This window comes from Hermetia illucens, chromosome 1 (assembly GCF_905115235.1).
Source record: "Hermetia illucens chromosome 1, iHerIll2.2.curated.20191125, whole genome shotgun sequence".
Taxonomy (NCBI): Eukaryota; Metazoa; Arthropoda; class Insecta; order Diptera; family Stratiomyidae; genus Hermetia; species Hermetia illucens.
The window spans coordinates 93442254-93470006 of NC_051849.1; the positions used below are offsets into that span (position 1 = coordinate 93442254).

The window sequence follows — 27753 nt, forward strand, 5'->3', positions numbered from 1 at the left end:
AAACAAAATTCTCAAAAATAAATTTAGTTAATTTACTTGTTTCTCTCTGCGTGCCGCTCGAGATGTTCCGCGTCCGTGTTCTAACTATACTCGCAGTGCTGTCGGTGACCTTCACCGTATCACATTCAGCGCGGATTTTGGGATTATTCCCCACCCCAGCGAAATCACATTTGATTGTTCATATGAGTATGATTCGTCCGATGATCGAGCGTGGTCATGATGTAACTATTGTGACAACGATACCATTAAAAGAACCAAACCTGAAATTCCGCCATATTAAAGTGGAACAACCAAGTCTGGACCTTAGTGTGTTAGGCGAAGATACGAAAGGTATTGTTAAGACGATGAAGTTGATGGCAAAAATGTCGAGTAATTTAATGAGCTTGACCAATCTGACGCTAAATAGTCCAGAGATGCAAAAACTGATGAGGGAGGAATCGTTCGACCTAGTCATTTTAGGAAATTTCTTAAATGATTTTCTCATCGGAGTCGCCGGTCACTTCAAATGTCCAATCATTATTAACTTTTCGGCATCTCCGACGCAACATATGGCCAAACTGATGGGGAATCCCCTCGAGTTATCCTATGTGCCGGATTTATTGACTGGCTTACAACAGCCGATGGGCTTTTTTGAAAGGGTTGTTAACTACGTATTTTCTGGAGTACAGTTCTTGCTGTTCCAGATTCTAAACCATCAAATGAACCAATATTACACGTAAGTATACATGTACATATATCACAAATAAATTTCATGTTTGCCCGTTTCCCTTTTCAATAATAAATTTGTCCGATTCCTTTGACTGTCAACTTCCATTTCATATTTATATGACTATCAAAGTTATCTTTCACGCAAATAATGGCTGACCTTGATGTCCTTGGTTGTAATTACGTTTCGTTTTGAATGCCCAAGACCAAGTGTCAAATCCACACGAATTCTAAGGAATTACAAGAAAAAACTATTAGCTTCCTGGCAGCGATCCGAAATTTCCGTGCAGTATCAGCACAAATTTTTTTGTTGAACTTAAGTTCAATATCTTTCGCGATTTGTGGTGCAGTTATTCGTGGATTCTTTTTCACCGAACCTATAATACTTCGCCTTTCCCTAATCGACAACTTCGATGGGCGACCAGATCGTGGCTTCGATGTTATTATTCCCGTCGATTTAAAGTTGTTAACTACCCTTTGAACAGATGAATGTCGCCTTCCTACTATCCTGGCTATTTCGCGGAAACTTTTTCCTTCTTCCCATAATTTTATTATAACTTTTCTTTCACTTACACAAATCTCTTTTCGCTTCAATTCCATAATAACAATTATACACACAAAATAACGAAAAAACGTCCTTATTTTTCACACTTCAAACACAGCCATAAACCAATAACTCACAATCAATTTACTCCAAATGGCAAGGATTTATATTTCGGGGAATCACCTAATTATGTGGCTGTACGCAGACTTTTTCTACTGAACATTTGTGACTTTTCTTATTTCCCTTTTTTTATTTCAGTTTCCTTGAATTCTAATTTCGTAAAAGTGGCCTTATCAAACCAACAAGACCACAAGCAATATGCAAACAATAAAATCTTTTTAAAAAACTAATTTATTCGTGTGTTTTACTAACGAATAACCAGGAACTGCTTAGTGTACGCACATTTTTTCTAGCGAGTGTATGTGGGAAATGAGAGGAAAATCTGCTTTGCATGCGGACTTATCATACCAACAAAAAGCCCTAAGCATGTAGTTCTTTTTCCAAACAATTTCAGTATTCTCGCAAAGTGAAAGGAAACGAAAAATCTTACTCTACAATAGAGGTTACAGTTAGCAAATTAGCCAAGTTATCAAGAACGAAAGAAACACTATAATAGAAAGGGTGGCCTAAAAGTATTAGGTGTACAAATAAGTTTTCGCGGTTTGTCAAAAGATTGCCCCACCAGAAGGTTATGGAGAAATTGTCAGATGTAAAACGTAATATCCCAAGTTTCGTCATCCGGCAACACCATAACCTTAAAGTACTAGTGATTCCGTATCAGCATCACGTAATTTTTTTCGTGCAAAAATGTCAAGTTTTGTGCCGAATAAGCATCATTTGCGGGAACTTTTGATTTACTTCTTTAATTTGAAAAAATTTGCAGCTGAGGCGCATCGATTGCTTCTAGAAGCATATGGTGAAGCTGCTTTAAGTGAGAGAAGTTGTCAGGAATGGTTTCAAAAGTTTAAGAACGGTGAGTTTTACATGAAGGACAAAGAACGCAGTGGAAGGCCGAAAATGTACGAAGACATGGAATTAGAAGTACTATTGGAGGAAGATTCGTCCCAAACGCAAAAAGAACTTGCACTTACATTACAAGTGACTCAACAAGCAATTTCACATCGTTTAAAATCGTTAGGAATGATTCAAAAACAAGGAAATTGGGTTCCATATGAACTAAAGCCGAGAGACGTTGAACGCCGATTATGCATGAGTGAAATGCTGCTTGCCAGGAATAAAAAAAAGAGTTTTTTGCATCGTATAGTCACTGGTGACGAAAAATGGATTCACTACGATAATCCAAAGAAGAGAAAGTCATGGGTTAAGCCCGGCGAACCATCAACATCGACAGCTAAGCCGAATATTCATGGAAAAAACTTATGCTGTGTATTTGGTGGGATCAGCTTGGTGTCGTGTATTATAAATTGCTGAAACCAAGCGAAACCATTACTGGAGCTCTCTACCGAACACAATTGATGAGATTGAGTCGGGCACTTAAGGAAAAACGCGCCCATTACTACTCCAGACACGACAAAATTATTCTTTTACACGATAATGCTCGTCCACATGTTGCGGCGCCGGTAAAAACATACTTGGAAACACTCAACTGGGAAGTTATACCCCACCCGCCGTATTCACCAGACTTAGCCCCTTCCGATTATCACCTGTTCCGGTCGATGGCACATGGTCTGTCTGAGCAGCGCTTCACATCATATGAAGACACCAAAAATTGGGTAGATTTGTGGATAGCGTCAAAAGATGAAGAGTTTTTTCGACGGGGTATCCGAATGTTGCCAGAAAGATGGGGAAAAGTAGTGGCAAATGATGGAAAATACTTTAAATAAAACGTAATGTACTGTTCCTTCACAATAAATTCCTAATTTTTTATAAAAAACCGCGGAAACTTATTTGTACACCTAATAATAATTGATGAACAGGGTGTTTCAAAATTAGCGGGGAAACCAACAGTTCTACCAGTTGTACTGAGCTCGAAATTTATATGTATTTATAATGTCAGACTATGCACGCTAGCGTGATATAAATATTCAATCCCCTGGCTCTCAATAAACTCATGTCGTGGGGATTCGATTTACGGCACTACCGACTATTGTAGTAGTTTAACGTCGCTTCTTTGGAAAAATACACACGTCGCAAATGAAAGATATTTAGTGAAGTTCCTCAATTCGCTTTTACACCCAATCGTAAACATGAACTTGTCCTGAAGTATCAATGGTCTCCTTCAATTAATGAAATTCGATTAGCTAATTGTTATTGAAAAGTTTTACCTAGTTAGTAACTTTATATAATTGTAAATTACCCCAGTGTTGTATAGCGTGTCAACTGACGGTTTGCTGAAATTTGCCTCAGCTCCCTCCAGGACTTCACGAGATGCTTGCTCTCCTCCGCCCATATATTTGGAAGGACCCAATCGGCGACCATCTGAAGATACAGATACAGGTCACCTTCTCATCAATATGTACATCGGGAGCTGGCCTGTGCGCAAACCAATTTCTTTGATCGAAATGTTATTAAGATCGAGTATGTCGATGACACGGCGCGGACAAGAGTGGATAACAGCTGGGAGCTTTTGGTCACTTTACTTCCCTATGGCAACATTGAAACAACACTGAAACAGAACAGAAAAACTTGGTCTTAGTGCGAAGATAACTCCATTTCCACATTTTAGGCAAAGCGGTAAAAGTGAATCTAGCGCGATTTATGCGACGAATCAACGTTTTCCGGGGGCAAAAATTGGTCAAAACGAATAGGAAGAGCGCAATGACCTATCAGACTTAGCACCTTTGTTAGGCTTTATCTTCAGTCCGACTCTATTTGGTTCTCTTTCTAAATCCAGAGGCATTTGACCAAGGTCCACTCTAGCGCTCGTTGAGAAAGCAAACAGATGTCATCATCCTAGCGAGTGTTACAGCATATCTAATAGCTTTTCCGTACACTTCATGGACCTTCAACACCCAGCATTATCCATGTGCTTTAGGTCCTTTGATGTGTATGGTTAAGCTTTCTCTATACATGTGCAAGTCCTGCCAATTTAGTGTCGATGCTACTTATTTGATGTGCTGTGCTGTGCTGAGCGTCTGTGGAATGACTTCATTGTTCATTGCCCCTCCCCCCAACATTCCGTGGGTAAGGCTGCATGTAGAACGCCACCGATCACAAAAGGAAATAATATCGGTGTTACCCTCCTTGCAGCATGCGACATTTTTCGCCTTCATATGTCGCCCTGATAGTAGCTATAAGTGTCTCTGCAATATCCCTTCCGGGTATAGCACTCCAGATATACTATCTGTTGCCGCTCCTTGGAATCGAGTAAAAGTAGGTAAAGTGGAGGCTTTCACTCCTCGCATTGTTCCAAAATGATTGACAAGATGCTGTGTTGTGATCAGTGCGTTAATATCTATAGCGGAAGCCGGGCCACTCTCTGTTAATCAAACTTTAGAGTTGTTTCTTGATGTGTTCCAAATCATTTTAGCTATTAACTTTCCGACGGACGGCACGCAGATATCCTTCCAATAGTTACACTCAAAACGGGTGCGCTTTTTTGGATCGTCCCTCTCTTCCAATAAAATAGACATGCTAACAGTATACAGTTCCGGGAAAAAAGTGCTCAAAGTTTTTATAGATATTTTCCGTTAAATAACGAAGATATTTTTAAACGTTATGTTATATATAGGGTGCGGCAGCATAACTTCCTTTTTTCAAAACTCAATAAAAACTATTGTATGCATCGGAGAATATTTATTTATTTTTGATAATGTAGGTACATGTCTAAAGTTTTTATTTACATTGTTTTTAAAGATCAAATCTATTAGGTGACGTCCCCCATTCTCCATACATTGCGTAAACCGATTTCTGGCGTTTGTCATGACTCTTGTTAGCATAGCAGGTGTTATGTTGGCAATTTCTTCTTGGATGTTGGTCTTGAAATCTTGTAGGGTTCTTGGACGGTTCACATAAACACGGGATTTCAAAATCCCCCATAGAAAAAAATCACAAGGGGACAGATCGGGAGAGCGTGCCGGCCATTCCAAATCGCCTCTAATTGAGATAAGGCGCTTTGGAAAGTGTTGCCTCAAAACAGCCATCGATGCTCTTGAAGTGTGTGCTGTTGCACCGTCTTGTTGAAACCAAGCGTCCCTCAAATCCAAATTTTCTAGCCGTGGGAAAAAAAATTCTGTAGCATGTTTACATACCGGTCCGAATTCACTGTCACTGTAACCTCATTTTCCTCAAAAAACCAGTGACCAATAATTCCAGCTGAGGAAATTGCACATCACACTGAGACTTTGGGTGAATGCAAAGGCTTTTGATGCAATTCTCGAGGGTTGGCGTCAGCCCAGTAGCGCATGTTTTGTTTGTTAACCGACCCACATAAATGAAAATGGGCTTCATCGCTAAAAAAAACAATAGCACCCTCGGGAACGACATCAAGAAGAAGCTCACATGCGTTCATCCGAGAATTGAAGTCATGTTCTGAAAGTTCCTGCACTATCGCCATCTTATAGGGATGAAAATGAAGATCATCACGAAGAATTCTTCTCACAGAACGATCGGATAGTCCAAGGGCAGATGCGTGTTTGCGCGCAGAACGCCGTGGCGATCGCAACATTGACGCTCTTCAATGTTCTCAGGTGATCTAACGAGCCGAGGGACTCCAGTTCTTCCTTTTGTCGCATTTGCAGTTTGTCTGAATGTAGTGACCCATGTAACAATTGATTTGCGGTCTGGGACGGGAGCCAAGGGGGTTAAATTAAAGCGATTCCGAAATGCACGCTGCTTTGCAATAACCGAACATCCGCTTGAAAAGTAAACTTCAACGGCAAAGGCACGCTCCTCACTATTCCAACGCATGATGGCGACTGAACCGTGTCGGAACAAAACTTTACAGTATCCCCTCTTGAACGAGACCACTAGCGCTCCGCTATGACATCAACTAACTGAGTGGTGCGCATTTTAAAAAAGGAAGTTATGCTGCCGCACCCTGTATTATATATGATTTTCTATTTCAATTTTGGGGGCAGAAAAAGACGTGTCCAAAGTCTTTTTTCATTATTGGAAAAAAATGTGCTCAAAATAATTTTCTTAGTTTGTTGTTGATTTATTGTCTTGTCAGAAAACAATAGCCCGAGAAGCGGTAAATGGTATAAAAAGGCTCTAGTCAGAGAGCAGTTGCTAAAAAAACTCAGCTTCAGCTCGCGCTGAACCAGGAAGCCAACGAACTAAGAAATCAGGCTCATTCCAAATCTCGCACAATCTTACTCATTGGCGGTATATAGGTGAGTTTTTTTTGTGAAATTGTGATCCCTTTGTCAATGATTTCGTGCAGACCATTGAAGGGCATTCACATGATTGTCAGCCAACTAACTCTTCGTCATTCGAACTGAAAGTTTCGGATTATTTTTATCATTTGGCTGCAGTCATTCTACCCACGACCTTAAGCATTGGTCAACTCTACCGCGAAAAAACAAGACCCTCCATCATAGATCCACCTTCATGTTTGGTCACGGGCACTTGGTGTTTGACGTCTAACGTTTCCCAAAAGGTAATCAGACATAAAGAATGAATTCTGTTGAAAAGAACATGAAGTTTAACGCTCACGCAAACAGTGAGTTACATCATTCTACCTCGAATTTAAGGCGAGAGAAGGCGGGGATCTCCAAACATGCAAAAGAGGGGTGTAAATTTGTTTTCACCAAACATAGTCATGTGGGGTCCCGGTTAGTACTCTCCGAAGCCGGTATTAGTTTTGACATTTGCTGGAAAGATGGAGAGTATGGTGAAGGTGATTATTTCTTCCTGAAAAAGTCAGGAGGCTGCTACTATATGTTGCCTAGCTCCGAAATACCCTCCGTACTGATATCTGTTCAAATAAAGTTAATAATAGTATATTACTATACTACTGTACTGTACTGTACTGTACTGTATAAACACAAAACCTTATTAAAATCGGTTTACTGTCTGTCTGTCTGTCACACGCATTTTCCTCGGAAACGGTTATAGCGATTGACACCAAATTTGACAAGAATTTGGGAACTGTGAACACTCATGCATACAGCGAGTTACATCCTGCTACGTCGAATTTAAGGGTCCCCATACATGCAAAAGGGGGGTGCAAATTTTTTTTTCATCAAATATCGTCATATGAGGTATCAAATGAAAGGTCTCGGTTAGTACTTTTCGAAGCCTTAGTTTTGACATTTGTTAGAAGGGTGGGGAATGCGGGGGGTTGAAAGTAATCATTCCTTTAAGGGGGCCGTTCTCAAAAACTACCAAACCGAAAAATCTGAAAAAAATCAAGAGGCTGCCACTAAATAGTGCTTGGGGTCCGAAACACCCTTCCATACTGATTTCTGTACAAATAAAGTTAATAATAGGATATTACTGTAATTTTTAGTAATTGGTTGCAAAACCCCCCTTAAGTTCATGCTACCGCCACGAAATTTCGCAGCAATATAGGGTATAACATAGAGCATGATCCTTCTAAGTTTGGTGGAAATCGCAGTATTACTAACAAAGTAATAATACGTTGAAGTTGTGACTTCTTTGCAACTTGTATGAATGTCAAAATTATCCGAAAGTGGATACTCTCACATAATATATCGGTATATTACGTGCTACGTACTAAGAAATACACAAACCCTTTCGTACCTAAAGCGTCCAGCTTCCGGTTTCCCGACTTATTAGTAATTGACTGCGAAACTCTTCTTAAGCTGATCCTAGAATCACGAATATAGCAGCAATGTAGGCTATATCATAAAACATACATAACATATCATAACAAAGTTAAAGCAGGTCAAAAGTCAAATAAATGTGATAAGAAATGTCATTCAAAACTTGTTTTTGCGAAATAGTGTAAGCAAGTGAGATGTTCGAAATGTCAACTCGAAATGACAAGTAGTGAAACGAGTCAATACCATTATAAGAGAGAATGAGCTTTAACAGATCTCCAATTTACGTTCGTTAAAATTTTGACGTTATGATATGCCCGTTATAGTTCCGGCGTGATACCCGAAGGGCCAAGTTTCTGGTATTCCGACTTGTTTCTATGGTTTATTTATGTATCTTGAACTTCGCTGATAGTTTAGGAGCAGTTAAGTTATCCCTTCCTTCAATATTACTTACAATTCGTCGCTTTTAAGGTTGTTTGGCTTTTTAGGAAATGGCTGATATTCCATCCGTCTTTCTATACCACGAAAACGTCGGAACCACTGTTCTAACGTTGTCGCCGCAAGTTGCGCATGCATTTTTTATGTAAGTACTCAAATTATCAAATATCTAGTTTATTGTTTGACGTCTGGTTTCCCATAAATTCTTGTATTGATGCCGTGAATTGTTTCATGTTTTGAATTAGTTGATATGGAGGCCACTGCATATGAATTGCAAGGTATGATTTCGTGTGCGCAAATTCTTGACAATTAACACATTGTATAGGTCCGTTTCATTTCACTATTTCAGCTTTGATCCTCCGGTGCAAAAGGTATCGCGTTTTACTTTTGTAGAATTTCTTTGGTTCCGGCTTCAGCCCAGCCAAAGGAAAAAGACTGCGCTACTCTGGATCTGCTCCTAATGCTATATACCGATTTAACCTTGAAGCTCTCTTCTGAAAGCGCCTCAGCGATACCTTCACTATAGACCTGAAATTTAGCCTCGTCAACCTTATATTTTTTCATTGGAGCAACATAGGAGCTGTTGCGTGCAATCTTCTGCGCTAAGAAATTAACAAGTAGATTGAAGGAGATTTGGGTATTGTAGCATAATCAGCAGAAAGTCCACTATCTTTATCGAAGTACCGTCTATGTAATCAAATTACATATCAAGCTTTAGATTAAAACAGACAAAAGCTTTCTCTATTTTAATTTAAAAGACTGGCTAACAAACGTCTCCCAGACAGAAAAAGAAAAGCATGCGATGTTGGCTACTTCAATTTTGTTATGTGTAGAAATTGAAATATTCTGTCTGCCTGAAAACCCTTAAGCCTTAAATGCCATTCACAACTTGATAGAGGCGAAAAACACCAAATAAATAGTTAGTGTTTACGTTGGACTGAGCAAAACAAATGGCTGGTAAATTCGACCAGTACGAGTATCCCGCTTCACTATCTGCTATATATAAACTCATTATCATTGAATAATATTTGCATATATATAGGTATATCTGTACATTGGGTGAATGCTTAGTCAAGTCATCAATTTCAATTCTCTCTGGCTAGGCACCAACCGATTCCTGAATTGAAATTAGATTTTGAAGTAGCACAGAACTTAGAATCTAAGAGGTAATTGAGTGCTGGGTATAATACAGGTAGTCTAGATCGCGGTAAATAGAATCTGAGTACAGAGACATGATGAGCCCTTCAACTACACAATCAAGCTAAATTTTCACGATTTTATTCCAGTCTCGCCGACATTCGATACACCTTCCTTTACATATCTAAATCTTTGTATACATGGGTATACATACCATGCGCGTATTTCTAAAACATTTCATTTATGCAACATCTCAGATTCAAAGCCCTTTTACCGAAACCTTCAGAATCATAAGTAATTACCCATGTTCAAGGGTACGATAAAAATCTGAATTTAAACAAAAAATTTAGAGTTCGAATATGTAACATGTGCCATGAGGAATGATGAAATATGCAACTCATCGTGACTGTAATCATTTCTAATTTATGTACATAGTATTATGCTATAGTAAGTGAATTATTATTATATAATACGACGTCCGAATATGAACCGCTTGCTTATCTGACCGGTATCTAATACCTAGCGTAAAGTCTCTCACCTTAACCCTGTAGTGGTCACCATATCTTCATGGAATTGGAAAAATGTACAGGGTGCGGCAGCATAACTTCCTTTTTTAAAATACGCGCCACTCAGTTAGTTGATGTCATAGCGGAGCGCTAGTGGTCTCGTTCAAGAGGGGATACTGTAAAGTTTTGTTCCGACACGGTTCAGTCGCCATCATGCGTTGGAATAGTGAGGAGCGTGCCTTTGCCGTTGAGGTTTACTTTTCAAGCGGATGTTCGGTTATTGCAACACAGCGTGCATTTCGGAATCGCTTTAATTTAGCCCCCTTGGGTCCCATCCCAGACCGCAAATCAATTGTTACATGGGTCACTACATTCAGACAAACTGCAAATGCGACAAAAAGAAGAACTGGAGTCCCTCGGCTCGTTAGATCACCTGAGAACATTGAATTTTTTTTTCCCACGGCTAGAAAATTTGGATTTGGGGGACACTTGGTTCCAACAAGACGGTGCAACAGCACACACTTCAAGAGCATCGATGGCTGTTTTGAGGCAACACTTTCCAGAGCGCCTTATCTCAATTAGAGGCGATTTGGAATGGCCGGAACGCTCTCCCGATCTGTCCCCTTGTGATTTTTTTCTATGGGGGATTTTGAAATCCCGTGTTTATGTGAACCGTCCAAGAACCCTACAAGATTTCAAGACCAACATCCAAGAAGAAATTGCCAACATAACAACTGCTATGCTAACAAGAGTCATGACAAACGCCAGAAATCGGTTTACGCAATGTATGGAGAATGGAGGACGTCACCTAATAGATTTGATCTTTAAAAACAATGTAAATAAAAACTTTAGACATGTACCTACATTATCAAAAATAAATAAATATTTTCCGATGAATACAATAGTTTTTATTGAGTTTTGAAAAAAGGAAGTTATACTGCCGCACCCTGTATTACACTATTCGAGTTACTCGGATTGATAGCCTATACTTTAGATAGTTAATTGATAAAATTAGGAACAGATTCTCGTTTAGTTGGCTTTGGTAGAGCATTTGCATTAAGAACATAGAATATCTTCCATTTTAAGGTTTTGTGTGATCTTGCTAATATGAAATTCGGTGGAAAGGTGGGAACTTCGAATCCTCATTCTGAGTTAAGGGGAGTTGGTCTCCATAGATGCAAAAGAGGATGTACAACTTTTTTCCACCAAATATATAATAGCCATGTGGAGTATGAAATGAAAAGTCTCAATTAGTACTTTCCAAAGCTGGCTCCACTTTGTATAAAACAAAACCTTGTTAAAATCGGTTCACTGTCTTTCGGTCTGCTATCACACCCTCTATCTCAGAAACGGTCACTCTTATTGATATGAAATTTGAAAAAAAAGGTGAGACCTGTGAATTGCATTGCAGTGAGTAACATAGTTCCACGTTGAGCTTAGGGAGGTACCCATATATGCAAAAAGGAAATATAAAATTTTTTTTCACCGAGTATAATTATGTCGGGTATCAAATGGACCTTGGATAAGTGCTTTTCGAAACCGATATTAGTTGTGATAGTAGCTGCAAAGGAGAGGAATGTGGGGGTCCGAAAAGGATCACTTAATTCATAATCCCCAATCAAATATCTGAAACCCAATCCAAATATCTGAAAAGATATATGATGGTCTAGGCCTCAAAATATTCTCCATACCGATACCCATCTAAAAAAAAGTAAATAATGGTATATTAAAATATTTACTACAATTATATTCTCTAGAAATTGAATGGGTACCCCCTCAAGTTTATCCCAGACCTATTAACTTTCGCAGTAATATAGGCTACCATAGGGCATGATACTACCAAGTTTGATGAAAACCGCGTTATTACCAAAGTAAAGCAAAGAATCAATTTACAAACATAGATATGATATGCTTGGTCATAGAAACTAACAAATATCAGGAGACGGAATCTTTTTTTTCTTCAGCCTTTTTCGCATTCACAAGCGGGGTCGGCTCGTCGTGGTCGGTTTCGCCATTTGTCTCTATCGAATGCCTGATCTGTGTGCACTCTTGAGGCTTTTAAATCCCCATCCAGCGTATCAAGCCGCCGTTGTTTCGGCTTGCCTTTTGGTCGTTTACCATCGACTTCACTGCTCAGACCAATCTTGGCAAGTAAATTCTCGTTAGCACCAATTACATGACCATACCATCGAATATGTCTCTCTAACAACTTTTCCACGATCGGTGCAACGCCCTGAAGATCGCGGAAGTCCTCATTTTGAATATGATCAAAACATGTGACGCCTCTAGTCCAACGCAACATCTTCGTCTTCATTACCGCAAGACGTCGTTCATTGTCTCTTATAGTCGGCCAATACTCACAACCATAAAAACCGACAGGAAGGACGACATTCCCGTAAATTTTAGATGTAAGACGCTCGTCGATACGTCGATCACAAAGAACACCAGTTATGGAACGCCACTTCATCCAGGTTGCATTACTGCGTGAAGCAATTTCATAACGCAGTTCTCCATTGGCTGATATCGTTGACCCGTTCTGGGCAGATCACTGCCACTGACAGTGATTATGTCTCTTTCATGGGGATCGGTCGTCAAAAATTCAGTTTTGTTTAGATTCAATCTGAGACCGTGTTGCATTAGGCGATCATTCCATTTTTGGCCATGTTGCTTGAGATAATTTTTGCTATCAGATGCTAAGAAAACATCATCTGCATAAAGCAGTGTGTAGGGCGCAGGACGCTGGATATCCCGTATGACGGTGTCCTTAACAAGAACAAAGAGGGGTGGTGAGAGGGCGCTTCCTAGATGAACACAAACAGGGACACGAAGCGGTTTTGATACACCCGCTATACTTCGAATTTTACTTTTCGGATCATGGTAGAGCAATTGAACCTAGCGCATGAGTTCTTCTGGCACTAAGTGTTGTCGTAAAGCATACCAGATGAATTCGTGTAGCACATTGTCAAACGCTTTCTCTAGATCCAGAAATGCAATGTAAAGCGGGCGATACTTCTCATGGTGTTTCTCCATGAGTAACCGCGCAGCGTATATTGCGTCAGTAATTCCGCGGTTTTTGACAAATCCAGCTTTATTCACGGTTATTTCAACGATTTCGCGAATGCGGTTGTCAAGAATGCATTCAAAAATCTTCATAGTATGGGAAAGTAACCAGATCGGACGGTAATTCGAACATTCTGCTGGACAACCTTTCTTTTTCTATATTAGAACAGCAGTACTTTCTTGTCAGTCAAATGGTGTTCTTCCTTCCTGAATAACCCAATTAAAGAATTTATTGAGCCATTGTGTTGGATCCCAACTCTTCGCTTTTCAAAGCTCAGATGTGATGTCGTCAGGTCCTGTGGCTTTTCCCGATTTCATTCGTTTTATTGCCTCCTCAACTTCAGTTGCGCTGATAGGTGGAGCTGGTCCAAATGTCGGCAACGATTGTGGAAGTGGAGGATGAGCATCGCGATCTATCCGTTGCGGCTCGACGGTTGGTAAGCAAAGTACGGTTCATGTCATTAACGCAACAGAAGTTTTCGACATCCTGTGTGCATTCATTAAGGCTTTTAACAAGTCGATACTGATCTCTCTCGCCATCCCGAGTGTCCAGTTTATCGTAAAGATTTTTGTAATTTTTCGCTCGGGTGACAGCGACCGCTTTCTTTGCTTCCCGGTTGACATTGTTATAAATTTGCCAATTAGCAGGCGTTTTATCGTCGAGAAATTTATGGTAGAGGCGTTTCTATTCACGGACCTTCATTTCAGCATCATCATTCCAAAGCCAAGTATCTCGGTTGATGTACCCCTTACCCGGCTAGGTGACCCCGAGGGTTACAGAGGCCCTCATTGCGCACTCCGAAACCCCTTTCCCCCATGGCACCTGTTACCGTCTGCCTTTTCACCCACATGACCAATAAGATTGCCGGCAATGATAATATAGTCGTCAGCAGGCATGTGACAAGTGTTTTCATCGAGGAGTTGCCAGAAGGCATCTTTCTCGGCATCAGGTCGACCTGTCTGTGGTGTGTATACGGTGAAGAAGTGAATAGTGCGATCAGCTGATATAATGGTGAGCTTCATCAGCCAATCATCAAATCGTTCGACTTCTTTAATGGCATCACGGAAACCCTCTGCGATGGTAATGCCAGCACCATATTAAGTGTGTGGGTTACCAAAATAGAGAAGTTTATAGCCATTTTTACCGCATTCGCGTTTAATGTCGCAGCTTTTAGCACCAGAACATAGGGTTTCTTGCAAAGCCCAGATGTCCATGCGCCTTTTCCGAAGAGCTCTTGCGAGTACCCCTGTCTTTCCAGTTAGGGTACCAACATTTAGCGTACAGACACGTATTTGTTTTGTTCGTTGTGTGCGGACTAAGTTGCTTACGTCCTGACGCCGTGCATGCGTCAGGAACCCTTGCCCATTTCTCGACAGGACCGGGGCCCGTCCTGCCGCGTCGACTGTGGTGGACGCCCTACCATTTCTCCGAAGCATGTGACTCAATCCGATCATCATGTTTCTAACGACATTGTATGCATTTGCTTGGCCGGCCTGTCGCAGGACCTGCCACTAAGAGAGATCAGGTAGGATTTAGCATAGTGGAATAACTCCAACTATACTCTATTTATCTCTTTCCCTGATCTCCGTATTTTATTTTTGTTCTACTGAGGATAGTACAGAGTACATTGCCTCAAACTCTCCTCCTTTACCTGGGTTTGAGACCAGCATAGTATTTTAATAGCGTGGCAGAGTTCAGGGGACGGAATAACCTGCGGTAAATCATTGCCATAAAGTGTAGTGATAAGGTTGAAATTGGTTGTGTTTTGGAGGTTCACTAGTAGAGGACGATTATCATTTTCGACATAAATCTGGCATATGACTTATCACGTGTTTAACACTATAATTTCCGAACAATTCCGAATATAAAAAAATCACTTTGCCTATATATTCTACACTATATCTAGGACGGGGGCGTTTTCAGTCAATTTCTAGAAGTTGGTGGTGATCGGAGTGGATGCCTAGATTTCATACAAGCGCACTTTCCAGATTTATCTCTGATTTTTGGATGGGATAGTTTTCGAAAATAAGTCCTGTCTCATTTTAAGTGTGTACATTTTGATACGTGGGATTTCATAGTTCTCATATGTCCACCAAATTTAGTTCGAATCGGTTTAGCCGTTTTGAAGAAAAGTGCGTGTGGCACACAGACTGAGGGACAGACAGACGAATGAATTGATTTTAATAAGATTTTGTTTTAGATAAAACCCTTAAAAAAGAAAAATGCGAAAAAGGAGGGTTTTCCTCCTTTGAATATCCAGCAATCCAATTTCTATATAGAGATCTTGAAGCTTGGGGGCAACAAGATTGTCATTGAAAAATGCAATAAAAAGATAATTTTTTCAATATAATCTGGTCTACCCTGAAAAAGGTTAAACACGATTGACGTTCATGCAAGTAGCTCACATTATTAGACCGAAAGCTATCGTTAGTGTACCACCGTTACGATATCAGTAATTATTTGGACTAGGTATTAGTGAGTATACGAAAGCTTCTTGCAAGCTGCTTTTGAATGTCTAGACAAGATTGCTAGCAGTACCAAAATTGGAAAGAATAAACAATATTGCCGGATGAGAAGGTAACGTTAGAATTTTTGACATCAATCAGCTGTCAGTTACCATTCTTGATTAAAGAAGAAAATTAGATAGAAATGCCCCGTTTTCTTATTTGCTCAGACAATATCTACCACGTCAAGCGAGGCTTTATAAAAAGAAATTAATTATAAATTAAAAGCCATTTAATATGAAAGTAATCATTATCCACTATGAAGGAAATTTTTAATAAAATTCCTGGTCAATAATCTTTCAAATTTCACTTCCCGTCATATTGTAGTCAAATCTTTTAACTCCTGTGAATGAAACTATCGCGTGAATGCATCTGCAGAGACTTCCTAATCATTTCCTTCTTAAGGCTTTGTGGAAAACAGAACCTTATTAAAATCGGTTTACGGTCTATCTGTCTGTTGCTCTGTCACACGCACTTTTCTCAGAAACAATTGCACTGATTGACACCAAATTTGGCGGGAAGATGGGAACTGTGAACACTCATGGATACTACGAGTTACATCATTGCAAAAGGGGAATGAAATATTTTTTTCACCATGTTGGGTACCAAATGAAAGGTCCCAATTAGTACTGTACTCAATTCTAATATTTAATGCAAAGGGAAGGGGGGCTGGAGAGTGTTGCTTTCTTTTACAGGCCTATTTCCAGAGCCTACCCAACCGAAAAATTTGAAAAATATCACTAGTCCAGTCATTAAAGTATTTTACCTCCGAATTCGTTCAGTGAAGACCGATTGACATAAAATTCGGGGTGGGGGTAGACGGTGAGAAGAAACAAAAATTGTATAACGCCCTACTTTTTAAGGTTTTGTGTAAACACTAAACCTTATTAAAATCGGTTTACTGTCTGTCTGTCTGTCTGTCTATCTATCTGTCCGTCTGTCTGTCTGTCTGTCTGTTTGTCTGTCTGTTCGTCACACGCATTTTTCTCGGAGACGGTTATAGCGATTGACATTAAATTTGGTAGAAAGGTGGGAACTGTCACGCATACAGTGAATTACATCCTTTTACGTTGAATTTAAGGGGGGGTCCCCATACATGCAAAAGGGGGGTTTAAAATTTTTTTTCATCAAATATAGTCATATGGGGTATTAAATTAAAGGCCTCGATTAGTACTTTCCAAAGCCGATCTTAGTTTTGACATTCGTTGGAAGGGTGGGGAGCGCGGGGAGTTGAAAGTGATCTCTTCTTTAAGCGGGCCATTCTCAGAAACTATCAAACCGAAAAATCTGAAAAAAATCAGGAGGCTGCCGCTATATGGTACCTGGGCTCTGAAATACCTTCCATGCCGATATCTGTTTAAATAAAGTTAATAATAGTATATTACTATAATTTCTTGTAATTGGTTAGAAACCCCCCTTAATTTCATCCTAGTACCATGAAATTTTGCAGTGATATAGGCTATAATATAGAGCATGATCTTACCAAGTTCGGTGGAAATCGCACTATTACTAACAAAGTTATAATACCTCAAATTTGTTGCTTCTTTGAAAATTGAAGACTATGAATATCAATATCACTCGAAAGTGGATACTCTCGCATAATATATGGATATATTACGTGCTACGTATTAAGAAATACACAAAACTTTTCGTACCTGAAGCGTCCAGCTTCCGGTTTCCCGACTTGTTTTAGAAATAACTATAGACGTAATGTATAGAAAAATTAATTCTTTCAAGGTCAAATAACACAAAATCAGAAACCTTTAGTGGAAATTAATCCAAAGTGTCTGAAAAGGCCTTTAAAATGCGGTATGATACAAGTTAGTGAGATAAATATAAATAAATAAATAAATATGATTTTTCATATAAATCAATAAAAACAAAACCTTTTCCCAAATAAATTAAAAGTAAGTCGAATCTTTTAAGAACCTACTGTGTTAAGTGCCTTGCAATGCATTCTAAAAATTTGCTGGAAAAAGTGTGATTCACACCAAACAAATTTTTTTTATTTTTAAACGAGAAAATCATTGTTTCATAAATCTCAAAAAATAAAAAAAGATAGTTGAAAAGATACTAAAGCTCAAAAATTTGGCCTTTCTTTCGCTTAAATATTAAGTGAACAGTTTCTCACTACCATTTTTATTTTTTGACATATTTTTGAAATAATTAGATAAATTGCATTTTTTTTAAAAACTACGCACTCTATATCCCCTAATTTTAAGAATTTATTGCACAAAGTTAAATGCAGTAGATTCTCGAAGGATTCGACATAATTTTGTTTTTATTGATTTTTATACGAAAACTTCAAATAATTACATTATTTTGATCATAGCTCCGTTATTATATATTTCGCTGATTTCTATCACACCTCATTTTAAAGCTCCTTTCAAGCAACTGAAAAGAGCTTTAGATCGGTTTCCACCAAAAGTTTCTGGTTTTGTGTTTATTTAACCTTGAAAATATTAATTTTTTTTTAACATTGTGAATTTACGTTTGCTGAGCTATAACTCAGTCCGCATTGCACCTACAGAAAAATTAAAAGAATCATTTTTTCACTATTTAAAATGCTTTGTTTCTGCTTAAAATTATTTCTACATAAAATACGTGATTTTCGAGTTATTTGCGAAAAATCGTTGAAAAACAAGCATTGGCGCTACATAGCTTTTATTTATATCCCAAATTCCACGTCAATCTTCTTGACTCAAAAGAATTCGGAGGTCGCACACGATTTTCAGCTTTAACGACTGGACGGCACGAAACTGCCACTATACCGTGCCTAGGCTCCGAAATATCGTCCATACCGATGTCTGCTCAAATAAAGTTAATAATATATATTACTATAATTTTGAGTAATGGACTGTAAACCCCCTTTAAGTTCATCATAGAATCATGAAATTTTCAGTAACATAGGCTGCAATGTAAAGCATGATTCTGTGAGTTTGATGGAAATGGCGCTATTGCTAACAAGGTGGTAATAAATCTAATTGATCGCCGCAGTGCAATTTTTAAGACTTTGAATGTCATTATCACGCGAAAGTGAATACTTTGACGTAATATATGCATACAAACTGCGTGCTAGGTACAAATGGAACAAATGCTCACTCAAATATTTTTATTACAAAAACGCTTCAGGCATGAAACTGCCGTCCAGTGTCCAGCTTCCAGTTAATGCAGGACACAATATCAAGAATTTTCATCGAGTCAAATATGCATACTTACATCGCTATACTGATTACTTTCCACCCCCATTTAATCGTGAACACTGTATGGTGAAAAGTGCTCTATGAATTGCGAAACTATTGAAAAGTAAGAAAAAATATTGAAGTAATGATATCGTCAAAAGGTACAATATTTCGTGACAAAATGGCAACACTGGTACATCCCACTGAAATCTCTATTCTAAGCTTTAAGCAACAATCCCAAAAGCAGATTTATGTTAGCTTAGTTTACGGAAGTCTTTTTGGAAGCCGGTCGAAATGTTACGTGTCGCTATTCTGAGCATACTCGCAGTGTTATCGGTGCACTTCACCGTATCACAATCAGCGCGAATTTTGGGATTATTCCCATCTCCTTCGAAATCACATTTGATTGTTCATATGAATACGATTCGACCAATGATCGAGCGCGGTCATGATGTAACCATTGTAACAACGATACCAGTGAAGGAACCAAATGTCAAATTCCGTCATATCAAATTGAAACAACCAAATATGACTAGCAGTGCGATATCCCAAGACACGAAAGGATTGCTTAAGACTATGAAGTTGATGGCAAAAGTTTCTAATAATTTACTACACTTGAGCAATCTCACGTTAAATGATCCAGATATGCAGAAACTGATGAGGGAGGAGTCGTTTGATCTGGTCGTTTTCGGAAGTTTCTTAAATGATTTTTTCATCGGGGTCGCTGCTCACTTCAAATGCCCGCTAATTATTAACTGGTCGGGAGCTCTACTGCAACACATGGCCAAATTGATGGGGAATCCCCTAGAGATATCCTATGTTCCCGATTTATTAACTGGTTTACAACAACCATTGAGCTTTTTTGACCGGGTTATAAACTATGTGTTTTCCGGAGTAGAGCTTTCACTATTTCAGTATTTAAACTATCAAATGGATCAATACTACAAGTAAGTATTATATATGTACAGTGGCTCGCAGCTCATTTAATATACTCACTGCTTTTAAGTTTACATCACTGTAATATCGAAACTAGGAGATTCATCGATAATTTTTTAATGCAGAGTGTAGGTGCATATTCAATAAAAGAGTTTTGAATAAGAGAATTCCAAAAATTATTGTTTATGGCATTCAAGACCGATGTTCTAGGAAGATTGCCGAATTTGAGCTCACAGCTTATTTGATACAATCTTCTGCAGTGTCAAAAAGCTTTCGTTTGTCGCGCTCTTCAGAGGTACTTTTTACTTTACGAGTGTTTCGTCCTCTTTGGGCTAATAGCCACTCTCTCGTTATAAACTCATTATAATTGACACCCCACTTTTTGAGTAATTTTAGAACCCTAAGTACAGCTATTGTTACGTTTTTTCTAAAAAGGATTGTCGTACAATAATGAAGCAGCGTGTCTCTACAGTCCAGCATATAAGTGAGCGTTTTGTACACAAAAATTTATTAGAAAATAAGGGAATAAGGGCAGAAAATCAGATTTTTGGCGAGCTAGACGAGCGTTGAATTATCCGTAAAATCAAAGTATCTGCTCCTGTTATCTGCTCCGAAGTTGGCTAGTGAGGTTCCTGAAGAACCGGTCATGTAGTTCTGAAACAGTCCGACCTGTGCTGCACAACCATAATTTGAACGGCCGAGTAGCTCCAAAGAAGCCGCATATTTCAACAGCAAAACACGAAAAGCTGATTTACCTTTACCAGGAAACACATAAATAAAGTCCTGAAGCGCCCAGGTACTGGTTCCCTGACCTGTTATTATTCTAAAACTGAAGGGTGAAAAAACGACTCATGTTGGTTTGAGTGTGGATTTTGAGATGCGAAAAAGTCATTGTCTACAGCCAATTGATATCTCAGTTCAACATTGAGGATTCTGCACTTTTTCGAATTTTTTAAGCATAAAACCTGCTGATTTCGTGAGGCTTGCTTTTAAAGTTGGTCTCCTTGGAAACTGGCGACATGAAGATTTGGTAACAGATAATCTCCTAACTTTGGCACATCAGGGTAGTCATAACTACTGAAACGACGACGCTAAAAAGTGCGGGTTGACTATGAAGAATATTTTGCAAGCAGCTAAGTGAAGTTCCTTGGCCATATAGAACCAATTTAATATTTACTTTAATACTCACCACTACTACTCCTCAAGTTATCACAATTACTGTGAATTTTTTTTTTACCGTCTTCTAAATTCTTCCGTCACTTCCTTTTAGGCATCTGGTTTCTTGACTCTATTACGCATGTCGAGACCAAGACTTACGAAAATAGTTTTACGGTTGATCATCGCTATATTACTTCACCACCACCGCTGCACTATTTGGTCCAATCAGTTAAATTTGGACTCATCGAAAAAAATGACTGTTTGCCAGTCGTCAATACTCCATTTTCGACCAGTACAGGCCCCTGCGCCTCAAAACTTTTGTCGAAACAGGCTAGCGGGCAGGAAGATCAAGCTCATTTAGCCGACGGTACCTCGTTCGCTCATCTTGCATGATCGCGATTCCCTTAACTCTATTTCAATTTCTGAAATTTCCCCTGTGTTCATTAAATTTAAGAAAACATCGCACAGTCAACGTTCAGGTAAAGTTTGCTCATTACAAACTATTATACAATTGTCGATCTTTCTTTTGCACTTAATTTTATTTTCCAGTTCATTTCGAAAAAATCAGTTAACGCTAACTCGGAAGCAACCAAATAACTCATTATCATTGACAAGAAAAATTGATGGGTGTATGTGGATGCATTTTGGGAGCGACTTACTTCCTTCGTCAGTACATTTACTACTAACACCATAGGCTTTCTCTAAAGTCTTATGCCTGGTCCTTAATAACAAACACTTAAACTGATATTGTCGTCTTCCTGCTAAAACCCTAATTAACCTTGATGGACAATTTTCCTGATTTTAGTTTAATAGTTTGACTGGGTCTTCCCATAGTATCTTCAAACTTTCTCAAGCGTCTGCATAGCATCGTCTACAATGCTCCCTTTCCCTTTAATATCTATTTCTTGTCTGGGTCAACTACCTGAATATTGTTTTAAGTCGGTAAAAGCTAACGAATATTGGTGAACGTCTCACGCCATCATTACTGGTTTTATTGAACAATTTGCTCATTTCTGTCAGCCAGGCAGAACTTCCTTTTGATCAATTGTGGAAATTCTTCAGGTTTATATTCGTTTTTGACGGCTACCTCAATTATAAGTCTATACGATTTTCCGTTTTATAATCCCTCGGCTTGCCCAGATCAATCTATGGATCATATATACCATTTTTGTGCGTATGTCGATGTTACTGGAATTGTTCTTTACGTAGCAGTCGGTTCTTTGTATATTTTGATTTTGAGCTCAAATTTTGAGGTTTAGAAACAGAATGCTTTCTTTAGATTCTCTTTCGGCGGTGAATGTTATGTAAGGGTGGACCATGATGAAGGCAATGAGGATATTGGGTTACCCCCTTTTGTTGCTTTGTAGTATTCGCCGTGCGGCGGGAAGAAATTTTTGTTCATACAAACATGGCGCCGTATCATCTTGGAAAATACACGTTTTTAGTTTTTCTTGCACTAACTACAAGCTAGGCACAAGTCCGCTGGGAATGATATCTTTGTACTTTCCACTATTTCTTGCTCTTAGCCAAATTTAAATGCTTCATTTTCATTTTCTTTGTCAGAAGTGTTTTTTTGCACGCTTCCTCGCGATCATACTCAAATGCTTGACTTAACTGCTTTGCTCGACTCAAGGAACACCTTCGAGGTACGGAATTTGAAGACGATAGCGAAGTTATGGTCGCTGTTGAGGCAATTTCATAGCGTCAAGAGGAAGATTTTTCCTAACGGACTTTTGTTTTAAGAGAAATAATGGGCAAAATCTATTAGCTTGTTCGGGGATTGCGTAGAAGAATAATTTATTGTTTGAACTCTATTTAACGTGTTTTACTTTCATTACCATTACTTTTGTATCATTCCTTATATATGCTGTGACAGTATTGAAAACGTTACGCCAGTTGGCTGCATATTATGCTCTTTTTTAAGGTTTTATGTAAGACGAAACTTTACAAAATTCGGTTTACTGTCTGCCTGTCTGTTTGTCTCTCACACGCATTTTTCTCAGAAACGTTGATACCGATGAACACCAAAGTTGGTGGAAAAGGAGAAATTCCGAACGCCCACGCATGCAGTAAGTTTCATCCTTCAAAGTAGCATTCTGCTATTTGATGCACAAGGTGGGAAGGCGAGGCTGGAAAGTGATCATTTTTTCACAGACCCGTCCTCATAACCTACCCAACCAAAGAATCTGAAAGATCTGCCTTTATACCGTGTCTAGGCTCTAGTACCATATCGATATCTGTTCAATTAAATTTACTATAATTGTTAGTAAGTTAATTTCATGCTAGAATTGTGAATGCAGTAACATAGATTATAATATGAAACATACTTGTAAAAAATTTCGTGGAAATCAAACTATTATTAACAAAGCTATAGTAGGTCAAATTTGTCCCTTCAGTGCAAATTCGAAGACTTTGAATGTAGTATTCTGCTGGATGGGGGTTTGAAAGTCTTGCGACTGCAGCCTGATACCTTTAACAGAACAAAATGGTGGGACCCTAAAAGAAGTATTCACGCTTGTTTTTCAATTATCGCTTCACTAGTGGCGTTGTTGTATCCATTTAGTCTTGCACGGTACATTATGTACTATTTCTCTGTCTAGAAGTCTTCAGTTGCAAATAGAGTTATTACGAGATGGATCATCACCCTACAAGCTACCTAACTGGAGTTGTAAGGGCGAAGATACACCGCCTCCTAACATTTTCCCTCGCGACTGCTTGCAGGATTTAGAAATAACTTTAGAGTAATGTAGTAATGTAATTAGGATCTAGATCTAAAATAGTATATAAGTTGTAGGATAACCTAATTATGAACGAACGTATATCACTGAAGAAGGGAACACGGTGTTTGTTAAATATCGGTATGTGGATGCCAAAATAAATAACCACTAGCCAAAAGGGCATCTTCTCACTACGTACATTGATTCTTACACATTTACTTCATTAATCTCGCTCTTATTCTCATCATCCAAACTTGATATCGACATATAAGGAATAAATCTAATAACGTGCCGTGACGACTTAAGCTCAGATCGGCAGGGCTGCATAGAAATGAAACAATCTGAAAATCGGAAGTTCTATGCCTCAGATATGAAACGTTTTGTTGATTTTTCATGTAAGAACATTTCGCTACACTATGGTTTTACTTAGATATTCCACATTGAATTCCACATGGTATTGACATTTCATCTAGTGGAGAGTAGTAATTTGATGCCAAAGTGGCAAATTTGACTTAATATAATTTTGTTAACAATAGTAGAATTTCCACCAAACTTTCCAGAATGATGCTCCCTATTAAAGTCTATCTAGTTTTACGGATCTAATATGAACTTAAGGGAACTTGGCAACACATTTTCAAAATATAATAGCAGACTTTTATTAACTTTATTTGAGCAGATATCGTAACGGGGAGTATTTGGACACCAAGATATCATGTGCACGGACCATTATGATTTTTTTTTCAGATTTTGGGGTTGGGTAGTTTCTGAGAACGGGTCCTTCAAACAATTGGCCCTTTTCGAACCCCGCCACTCCTCCCCTTTGCAACCAGCATCATAACTAATATCTGGTTAGAAAAGTACTAATCGAGATCTTTCATTTAATTTGATTTAAGTCGTGACTACATTCAGTTAAAAGAAAATTTTACACCCGTGCACACCTTTGCATGTATGCTCCCCCTTAAATTTAGCGTAGAAAAATGTTATTTACTGTATACAAGAGGATTCATATTTTCCATCTTTTCACCAAATTTCGTATCAATAGAAGTAACTGTTTCTCAGGAAATGGGTGTGACACACAGACAGACAGTAAACCGATTTTTCCACAAAAAAGGTTGAAAATGATTTTTCATATTTCTCCGGTTCAGCTGCTAGACGTTTTTGTTTAAACCTACCCGGTTTGCGGTGACGTGTGTGCCGGGCCTTCCATTGCGGCCTACAATACTAAACATACGCCAATTATGACAATGAATACGCCTGAGCGGACGCAAGAGAGCTCGCAGCTCCAACGTACAATCATCAACGTACAATCATCAATTTTACGTCTGCAAGTTTCATTGTGATGACAGTTGGCGTTATACGGAATTCGCCGGCGCTTTTGGCTATCTGCAATTAATTAAGGAATGTCAATGAAAAAAAACCTATCTCAGCTTCCAAAGCCAACGGAGTCTAATTTAACAAATTGAAAGTCTAAAAAGACGGGTCGTCGGTCCACTAGTTCGCGTTTAATGTATATTAGCCACTAATACAAGCGCTGATAATACTGATTTCGATGAGTTAGTTGATTTGAATGAATTCCAGGGTTTTCCTAGAACATCAGAAGGGTATAAGACTAGTTATCCATATAATGCCAGTTTTAGGCTGACTTAAAAGGTACGTAGTCCGCATTTTTGTAATCACACTCATCGCCAATTTTTACAGAATGAAATGGCGTCAGTTTACTCCCTTTCTTGGGGTGTGACCTATTGACAACTACTTTTGCTTTCTATAGACACCTAGTGTGTATAACGACGAAGTTATTCTTCTGAACCTGGATCAGACCACATAATGAAGGAACAAGCAAATGCCATCTATTGAAGCCTTAAAAGTCCTTCGGACAAAGCAGATTGAAGGATGTCGCCCACAATGAGATGCTACTGTATCGGCAGCAGAATCTACTCTAGCTAAACTTTAAATTCCTCCAAAATTTTACTATGAAGCAACACGTGACATTTCGCGTTAGTAAGTGTCATTCCAATAATAGCTATTATTTTGTTGAGGACGCTGGAAGCCCTGAGTCCGCACCCACTTGATGACGTACCGGTCCTCATGGGAAGCAACTTACTTCCTCTCTTGTAGTGCACGGACTCCTCTTTTTATAGGTTAAACACCCAAATTTTCCAAAAAAGTTGAGTGACGGTTAGCTATTAATTTATTTGGAATGCCTTTCCTGCGGAAAGCACTGTAGAAATACTTCACTATCAAAAGCTAAATCACGCCATCTGATATTATGGTGCTATTTTCCGTGAAAATTCAATAGAGTATTCTGAGGAAAACTTTTGTCTCAAAAAAACAAGTCCAAATCAAAATATGTTGGAGCAAAGGAAATATCGATTGCGGCTGGGTTGAAGTTATTTTCACAGATAGATTGATTTTTGATTATCCATAAAACATCTTGCAATGGCTGACATTAAGGTTGCTATGATGAGAGTAGACTGTTGTATCATCTTAGCACCAATATGTTTACCAAGTCTGTCAACTAGTCAAAGTCCCCTGGCAGATTTGCCAGTCTTGAATACCGCCACTTTTTGCAGTTAACCCGAATGTTAGCATTTCGACGAGAAGCGGACTGAGCATCTTGATTCAATAATTTTATTTCCCTGTCCGAACACAGGGATCGGATTTTTCGATTAAACAGGTTCTGAGAACGAGATCTGTTTTTGAGTCTTCACTCCACCCAATATCCAAAATAAGATCAGTACCAATCGAGCCCTTCCAATTTACGCCCCCCTTCCGCATATATGGGAAGGCCCACTTAATCCTAACGCAAAATTATGCTACTCCCTGCACGTGAAGGGACACACACACCACATGCTCTCACCAAATTTCATGACAATCGGTTCAGCAGTTTTCGAGTAAATCGGGTGTGACAGGCAGACGGGTAGACGGACTGACAAACATTCAATCAACTTTAATAAGGTCCGGTGACATGGTGGCCCTGCGGCGACTCACTAATGTTACTACCACTACTGACCGCTATTGAATCGTGATGATGCTGACCTATACAAACTACTACTTTCAATTTCAGCATAATTTGTGTATCTACACATTAAATCCCTACTCGTTTCCCTTACAGATCTAACTTCCCACCAGACAAATATCCATCTTACGAAGAAATGAAGAAGAACGTTTCACTGCTTTTCGTAAACACTTATTTAAGTCAAGGCCATATTCAACCAAATGTACCAGCTATCATTCAAATCGGGGGAATCCAAATAAAACCAAAACCAGATCCACTACCAAAGGTAAGCTTAACCTGCAATAATAAATTAAAAACTCAACCTATATTTTATAATTATTTCCTTTTGCACTTCGTTTTAGGACATCAAAGAGTTCTTAGACAGCGCATCAGAATCGGGTGCCATTTACTTTTGCTTGGGATCAAATATTAGCGCCGACTTTCTGACCCCAGATTTCATCAATATAATATTCAAAGTGCTCTCTAGTCTCAAACAGAAAGTAATTTGGAAATGGGATAAGGAGGAACTTCCAGGAAAATCCTCAAACATTTTTTACAAAAAGTGGCTACCGCAGGACGATATTCTTGCCCATCCAAATTTGAAACTTTTCGTCACGCATGGTGGTGGTGGAGGAGTTGCAGAATCCCAATATCATGGTGTTCCAATGGTAGCAATCCCTTTCTTCGGTGATCAATTTGCCAACGCAAATAAATTACAAAAAATCGGTCATGGTTTGATCGTGGATCGGGAAACACTGACGGAGGAGTCATTCCGAAAAGCTGTTCACGAAGTTCTAGAAAATCCTACATATAAAGAAAGTGTTGAAAGATTTGGCCAAGTATTTAGAGATAGACCTATGAATGCGAGGGACACAGCTGCTTTTTGGATGGAATATGTTTTGAGGCATAAAGGAGCTAAACATCTCCAAAGTCCGGCGGTTCACATGAATGCAATACAATACTATGGACTTGATGTGATTGCTTTCCTGATTGGTATTGCCTACGTGGTCTGCAAAGTGGTTAAATTTGTTTGGAAGATGACTATAGGCGTCTTATGCAGGAAGCTTTGTAAGAGGAGTAAACAGAATGCTAGCTCTAAGAAAAAGAATCAATAATGTATCAGATGAACAGATATCAATTGAAACGTTTCTATGTATAAATTGTGAGAATAAATATGTTCAATA

At 38.8% G+C, this 27753-nt stretch overlaps 1 protein-coding gene across 2 annotated transcripts; it reads left to right on the forward strand.

Moving 5' to 3' along the window:
• Positions 1 to 43: 43 nt before the first annotated feature.
• On the forward strand, positions 44 to 27753 carry LOC119646378 (UDP-glycosyltransferase UGT5-like). Of its 2 annotated transcripts, none has more exons than XM_038046816.1 (3): positions 44 to 715; positions 26687 to 26855; positions 26932 to 27750. In XM_038046816.1, exons 1-3 carry the CDS (start codon positions 63 to 65, stop codon positions 27682 to 27684), a joined length of 1575 nt encoding a protein of 524 aa, XP_037902744.1. In that variant the 5' UTR covers positions 44 to 62; the 3' UTR covers positions 27685 to 27750. The 2 variants fall into 2 exon arrangements, with proteins under 2 accessions (XP_037902744.1, XP_037902745.1); XM_038046817.1 differs by lacking the exon at positions 44 to 715 and adding an exon at positions 19039 to 19710 and having other exon boundaries at positions 26932 to 27753.